Below are 7963 nucleotides of genomic sequence, written 5' to 3' on the forward strand. Positions count from 1 at the left end.
CCCGGGGAGCGGCTGGAGCTGTGTCAGGGGGGTTCAGGTTGGATATCAGTGAAAGGTTCTCCCTCAGGAGTTGCTGGGCACTGCCCAGGGAATGGGCACGGCCTGGGGGCTGCCAGGGCTCCAGGAGAGGCTGGACGATGCTCTCAGGAACGCACAGGGTGGGATTGTCGGGTGTCTGTGCAGGGCCAGGGGTTGGGCTGAAGATATCTGCGGGTAACTCGTGACAATCCCTAATTCCACAATTCCACAATTCCACAATATCCAGGTTCCACATCCGAGGCTCCGCGCCGCGCGCGCCCCTCCCTCACGGCGCTTCCCGCCCTCCGCGGCCGTGAGGGGAGTGGGGGGGCGGCCGTGAGGGGAGGGAGGGGCGGCCATGAAGTGCGTGATCGGGGGGGCGCAGCTCCGAGGTACCGGGGCCCGGGAGCCCGGCACACGGGGGAATCGGAACGCGGCACCCCCGGCACTGCCCTGAGCGGAACACGAGCCCCGGGAGCGGGGCGGGGGATCCGCCTCTCCCTCATCGCGGCGGGGTCGGGCGCTGTGCGCGTCTGGGGCCTGTTCGGATGGGTAGGGTTTGGGGACAGCCAGGGGGACACGCCAGGCTCCGTGTCCCCTGTGCACCTCCAGGACACAGCTCCGCTCCATTCTGTGGGAAAAGCTGCTCCGCCGCTGCCGCAGGGCCTCTGCTGAGCTCCGCTGTGTTCTCAGGATTTCATCTTTCCACATGTCCCTTTGCTTCTCAGGCTTTCCCCCTGCTAAATGTCATTTCTAGCCCCGGTGGAGTTTTGTCTGTTTGACCTAATTTGTGGTAATTCCAGGCACTGCAAAGGAACGTCCAAGGTGCCTCATCAGAGGCAGCGTTCCAAAACATTGAGGGTTTGGATAATTAAAATTTTAATTAAATGGAAAAAATAACAGTTTCCACCATCCATTTTCTTTCAAATGTATAAGAAATTTGTAATGCTTCCTCTTGGATTATTCAGGAGAAAGTGTAGTGCCACCTTTTAATCTTTTTATTTTAATTTGGAATGCGTATTGCAGTGTTTTCTTTCCCTGGCAGTGTTTGGAAGAGCAATACATGCCATAGCACGGATCAGTGATGAATTTTGGTTTGACCCCCTAGAAAAAGGTGTAAGTGAATTTTATTTCTTCTAAATTAAAAGTCTTTATTATAAGCCCAATATTTATCCAATTGGATATTGTGTTTTTCCACAGGTACCTTTCAGTCCATCACATTCTCAGCTCCCTCCGCTTTCATTATGGACACATGCCATGTTTTCTGTGATTTTAATTATTGTGGAAGATTTTGTTCCTACTCTGCCCTAAGATCCTTTGATTTTTTGCTGTCCAGGACATCTGGATTAATGCCAGGGGGTTCAGTTCTGTTGTCACAGGTCACAAGGTTTGGATTTTGTACCACACAGGAGCTGCCTCTGAAAACAACGTGTTTTGTACTGTTGTGACTCAACAGGAAGAACACATCCATTAATGCTTCTCATTAATCAAACACCATTTCCAGCAGAATTAGTGATTTCTCCAGAGGTTCCTTAGGTAAAAGTGATCAGCTCTCCTTGGCTCACTGGGAGGATGGAAAATCACAAGTGGAGATATTTGGTTTTATACCTGGGGGATTTTTGAGGTGTCTTTGCTCATCTGTATAGATCATGTCCCTCAAATGCCTTAAACACAAGCTGAGCTCTGGGTCTTTGGGTAACTCAATTATTTTTATTTTAAAAAATTAAATAAAATAAAAATACATATTTTAAGTTTGTAAAAATAATTTTGAGATGTAAATTTCCAAGTTTTGGCAGTGAAGCTCAGAGGAGGCTCTTTTTAAAAGGTTCAAGTTTTGAGTTAATAAATTATTTTACTTCTGTTCCCTCAGTGGTTGGAGTCAGTGATGTTGGAGTTCTTTTCCAGCCCTAATAACTCTGTGATTCCATTTCCAGCCCTAATGACTCTGTGATTCCATTTCCAGCTTGCCTTAAGATCAGTGAATTCCTCGAGGTCAGCATATGCCTGTGTCTTCTTCTCATCCATGTTTTTCCAGCATTACTGCTGGACAGCTGGGACCCAGCCCTGTCAGAAGGAGAAGCAACTGTCCCTCCCCTGTAAATTGATAATTAAGGTACATTTTAGTGAGTTGTTACACACAGCAGCAAATTAACCCAATTTCAGAGTGAGGATCAGCCTGGGCTCTCCCAGTGTCCCCAGAGCAGTTTGGGGAAGCCTTTAGAGCAGCAGTTTGAGATAAACCAGGGTACAAACCCAGGGAAATTCTGTTTCTTGCAAAGCAAAAACACTGATTTCATTTTTGTTTTTCAGTCAGTTCTCCCTGTGTTTAGATGTGTCAATGTGCTGGAGAGGAATGTAGAGAGATGCAGCATCTGCAGCAGCCCCAGTGAGCAGCACATCACCTTCCAGCTGCTCTGCAGGCACGGTGAGCTCACACAAACCACAATTAATGCCATCATCATCATCATCATCATCATCATCATCATCATCATCATCATCACAGCTCTGCCCCCCTCAGCCCGGCAGCACTGGGGGTGTTCATGAGCCTTTGCAGAATTCCTGGATAATCCTCATCTCCCCCAGGGCTGTGCTGTGCTGCAGGCAGGGTTTGTGTGCCACTGATCCAGTGGGGTCACTGCTGTGGGTAATACACTGAATTATGTGTGCAGAGAGCTGAGCCCCTCAGCACATCCTTAGCCAGAGATCTGCAGGGCTTGAGTTCTGCATTCCCCTCCCATTTCTGTTATTTTACCAGTTAATTACTGGGGCTGTTTCCCACCCTGCATTTGTTGGTTTATTTCTTGTGCATCCTTTAAAAACTCAGATTATGTCCAGGCACAACTAATGGGATGGAGGGAGTGTAGGATGGCAGGTGGATTCTTTCCTGTTTGTGGTGAGTTATTTCCATATAGCTGGGCTAAGTCAATTGGTTACTTCCTCTATTGAACAATTAATATAAAAAAAAAAAAAAAAAAAAAAAAAAAAAAAAAAAAAAAAACTAAAACTAAACTAAAATTACAGCCAAGCACTGATTTTTGTTCATTTCCTTCATACTCAGGTGTTGTAAAAACCTACAACCTGACATTTCAGGAGTGTGATCCCTTGCAGGCTGTTTTTGCAAAGCACATGTGTCCAAACATTCTTAAAGTCCAATCCAGGTAACAAACACAGAAATATTTTTTTTGAGTTTTAATTTCTAATGTAACAAATGCTAAAAAGTCATAGATAGAATGATTTCAGTGTTGAATGACATTTTACAGGCTGCTGGCTGATGTGATGATCCACTTCCCAAGCAGTCAGGAAGAAATAACCCTGTCAGTAACTCCAATGAAAGTTTGTTTCAAGAGTTACACTGAGGAAGACACTGGTAAGGAAATTCAAAATGTGAACCAATACTTGGGATTTTAACTTTTTTTTTTTTGAGGTGAACTCCAGGGATAATAACTGTCACGACATAAATGTGGGATGAGTTTTATGGCTGAATGACATTTTAAACAGAACATTATAGAGAGAGATTTTAAGTCATGCTGCCACCCTCTGGTTTTAATAAATTAAATCAATTTAAATAAATTGAAACATCTTCCTGGTGTCAGTGGCAGATCTCAGACTGAGCAGCCAATTGAAATAAATTATGCCACTTGCTGTAGGCTTTGAAAGAGGTAATTACTGTGCTGCAAGAGCAGCAGCCTGGCAACTGCCAGGAAAAAGGGGATAATTTCATGTTTTAAAAAGAACTATTTAAATCTGAATACCACAATTATAGAATTGATATCATTAGAGAGGATATTTCAGTCTGAGGACAGCACAGAGTGTCAGCAAGCCCTGCACTGTTCGGCCACGGTCACATCTCCAGGAGGGGGAGAAGGAGATTCTTGGGGGGTGACTCCAATTTTGAAGATGAAATTGTGGTTTGGAAGTAGAGGTTCTTGTGTATCATGTAATAAAGAGATGATTCTCATGTTTGTGACCAAAGCTGGGGGAATGACCTGGGAAGAGCTCAGGGCTGGGAACAGGCTGAGAGAAGGATCAAGGGGCAGGAACTGGCTGGGGTGAAACAGGGCAAATAAAGAAATTGCATTTTGAATGACACATCTGGTGATTTTAGAAACATTCACTTACCAGGACTATTGTAAGAAATGAAGAAATGGTACAAGTGTGAAGAGATCCCAAGAGCCCAGGGAGGGAAGGGAGGGAGGGCAGTGAGAGGTGCTGAGAATCTCCCTGGCTGCAGCACCTCTGTGTGCTGTGAGTCCCTCAGCTGCCATGGCCTGGGGCTTCCACAGCAATCAAACCCCGGCCACAGGCACAGGGAGCCTCTGACAAGGGCCTGAGTGAACTCTGGGAGATAAAACAGAGCAGAGGAGGGGAAGAGTGGGAACAGCCTGGAGCACTTCCTGCTGTGGGATTTCTCTGAGCTCTCCAGGACTGCCACATGCCAGGAATTTGCCCCTCTCACTTTCTCCTCACACACCCAGGAGTCACCTCATGGTAACAAAAACATGAATACCTGAAAGTGAACAGCCAATTTCCTGCTGCCACTTTCCTGTGTCAGGAAAAGATTGTGATTTAAAACAAAGAGCCTCTGTCCCCCTCCATTGTGCTCTGGTGATTGTCAGTAATTTTGATTAATCTCTTCAAGTCACACTGGGCTTTGGGCTTCCCATCCATGCAACAATAGCAGCTGGGAATGCTGTTTGTGATGGGTGCCTGTGCAAGGAGCAGGTCTGCAAGAACAGCAGCAGCTGTTAGGTTAGCTCACACAGAGAACATGGAGTAGGTTCTGTTAAAATCCATTCAAATCTATCCAGTGTACTGCAAATAAATTGAGGCTTTAACTTAATTCTAATATGCATATAAGCTAAACATTTATTGATATTAGCCACTATAAAAACACAATTATTTGTTCAAACATTGCTTATGTAAAACCTCAGGGTCACAATCACAGCTTTGTTGAGTTCAAACTTCACTGCTGTGAGTGCCTGACTTTGTTGTTATCTCAAACAGACTTTTCAAGGACAATGCTTACTGAGATACAGCTCAGTCCAGAGGAATTTGACTACTTTCAAGTTGGAGTAGATTCTGAAGTGACATTTTGCCTTAAAGAACTGAGGGTAAAGTAAGAATTTCTCTAGGAAGAAAACCCATTTCTCATTAATTTGCCTTACTGGACCAGGACATGGGATGGTCACTGTGGAATGGCCCTGGGCTGTGCCCCACCAGCCCTGACTGCAGCAGGGTTTCACCACCTGGGTGAGATCAGCTTTAAACCCCAGGGTCCTTTGAAAGGCAAACAAAACTTCTGAAACAGAGATGAGGTTTCTGTGCTGGGCAAGGGAAAGCATCGTGACCAGGGGAGTTCTCCATGCAGAACCTCCTGTGGCAAAGCTCTGGCAGGGAAGGACAGAAACCATTCTTAGAAGCAGCAGCATTTTCCCTCTTTTTGCCAGTAAACAGCAGCTGGGATAAACTTCCATTCCAGAATCAGTGTTCTGGTTTAACTTTCCCTTCACCCCACCCTTCTGTGCAGGGGCTGCTGGCGTTCTCTGAAGCCACGAGCGTCCCTGTGTCCGTGCACTTCGCCAGGAGCGGCAGGTACTGCCCTGCTGGGCCTGCAGGCACCAGTGAGCACTGAGCTCAACATCTCAAACCCAGAGCCATTTCTGACCTGCACTCCAGTTTGTAATTCCATATAAACACTGAACTGCTGCTCCTCAAACATCTCAAACCCAGAGCCATTCCTAACCTGCACTCCAGTTTGTAATTCCATATAAACACTGAACTGCTGCTCCTCAAACATCTCAAACCCAGAGCCATTTCTAACCTGCACTCCAGAGTTTGTAATTCCATATAAACACTGAACTGCAGGTTCATCTCAAACATCTCAAACCCAAAGCCATTTCTGACCTGCACTCCAGTTTGCAATTCCATATAAACACTGAACCCAGGCATGGGCACTGCCAAGGCAGCTGTGCTGACTGAGGAGCTCCTGTGTATAAATTACCTGGACACCTGAGGCTCCCAGTCCCCTGCAGGCAATGATTTATTTATTTAGCACCTTAAAGAAACAATACATTTTCTGAATAAATATAATTTTAATAATTACATATTTAATGCTATCATTTGACTCTGACACTGCACAGCATTTGCTGCTTGGAGCAGTGAGATCTGTTACAGGAGCCCCTCTCATTCCTCAGCAGCAAACACAGGAGATTTTCAGCTTTTTAATTCCATGGGTGGAATCAGTATCTGTAATTCCCTGTGCTGTTTGCTCTCACTCCTTGTGTTCAGACCCATTGCTTTCAGCATTGAGGACCTGCTGCTGGAGGCCAGCTTTATCCTGGCTACCCTGTGTGAGGCTGAGAGGGAGGCAGCTTCCCCAGAGCCTGCCTGCTGCCCACGGCCCCGGGACAGGTAACGGGGGCTGAGGGGGCACGTGGCCTTAAGGGGGTGAAAAACTCAGCTTTTCATAGGAAAACTGAACTGCAGGGTTCAGGAACATCTCAGCAGCACAGCAGCACTAAGGGGGTGCAGAGAGAACATTCTGTACAATTCTGCTGCTTTCTCATCTCCTCAGGGTCTGGGTGCAGCAGGAGGGAACCTGCTGAGAATCCCCTCTAAAGCTGTAATCTTTCCCCAAACAGAAAATCAGGATATTCCATTTAACACAAAGCCAGCTCTAACCTGCTCTACTCTGTCCAATCCAGCTCGAGGACTGGCATGGATAAATCTGACCAGAGCTCCATGGATGGAGCCAGCAATGCAGTCACAGCCACTTCCAAAAAGCCACAGCAGAAGGGAAACACTCCAAGCATGGACCCTGCAAAACCCCCAAGTGCTCTGGCAAAACAAGAGGTAAAAAACATTCCCAGAGGCAGTGAGAGGGATGAGCCAGGCAGAGCAGGAGAGGCCACAGAGGCTCCTCAGGCCAAGGTGAGGGAACTCCCCACAGTGCCAGCACTGGAACCCCACAGCTGCTGCTGGGCTGAGCACCCCACGTGCACTGGGGGCTTCAGTGGCATCAGTGTCACAGCAGCACAGCTGGAAAACCCCAGCACAGCTGGAAACACTCCTGTGGGGCAGGGGGGTTTCACTGGGAAACGCTGCTGGCTCAGAAAGATCTTAGAGTGGCAAAAGCTTCACAAATAATTAATGCCCAAATTCTGTATCACAGAATTCTTACCTGTACAAATATTGCATTTTCCAGTTCCACTCCTTGTTCTTCGGAGCTGTCTCTTACAAGGACAAGGCCATTGGTGACACCTTCCAGAGTCTGGTGACAGCCAGTGACACTGAGGAGGAGCTGGGTGCCCTGCAGAGCTCCCCAGTTCTGTAGTGCAGGGCCTGGAGTGCAAGGACAGACAGTGGGGAGCAGCCTGGAGGGAAGGGCAGGCCAGGCCCAGCCTTTGTCACTGGTGCTGTGACCCAGCAGCACAGAACGTTCTGGAACTCTCAGTGCTCTTGTAATGGCACAAATTTAGGTCACGACTGACTCTGTTGAGGTTTGTGTGTTGTGCAGGAACTGCTGGGGGCTCTGCCCTCAGAGCACTCTCACTGGAGAGAGGCTCAGTTTGAATCCAAGCTCTGTTACCACATCAGGCACGTGAAGCTGCTGTTCTGGTTAAGGGAGAACTCAGGGTTTTACAGGTTCTCTAGAACCAGCCTTTAACTGCAAAACCAAAGTTGTCACAGGACTGCATTTAAAAAATAAAGGTTTGTGTTTGAGACTCGCATTATTTTTTTCTTTCCCTGTATCTCTCCCAGCACACATCAGGGGCAGTGCAGCGTTTCCAAAGTCACACTGAACACAACACTGAAATTCCCAGTCAATTAAAGGATCCTTATCTGTCTGCCAGGCTGCTGCAGAAGGCGTTGGGTGTCACCCAGGTGTGGCTGAGAGCAGGGCAGGGAGGTCACAGTGACAGCCCAGCCCCCCCGGCCTGGCTGT

The 7963-nt window shown here is 47.2% G+C and overlaps 1 protein-coding gene across 1 annotated transcript; it reads left to right on the forward strand.

The window, feature by feature from the left end:
* Positions 1–376: 376 nt before the first annotated feature.
* On the forward strand, positions 377–7648 carry RAD9B (RAD9 checkpoint clamp component B). The gene is given in 13 exon segments (XM_059485208.1): positions 377–410; positions 1064–1134; positions 1982–2131; positions 2329–2443; positions 3077–3176; positions 3279–3385; positions 5023–5129; positions 5546–5610; positions 6307–6429; positions 6723–7006; positions 7009–7038; positions 7041–7123; positions 7125–7648. Coding segments are annotated over 13 exon segments (1440 nt in total). The 3' UTR covers positions 7296–7648.
* Positions 7649–7963: the final 315 nt, after the last annotated feature.

Source organism: Ammospiza nelsoni, chromosome 18 (assembly GCF_027579445.1).
Source record: "Ammospiza nelsoni isolate bAmmNel1 chromosome 18, bAmmNel1.pri, whole genome shotgun sequence".
NCBI lineage: Eukaryota > Metazoa > Chordata > Aves > Passeriformes > Passerellidae > Ammospiza > Ammospiza nelsoni.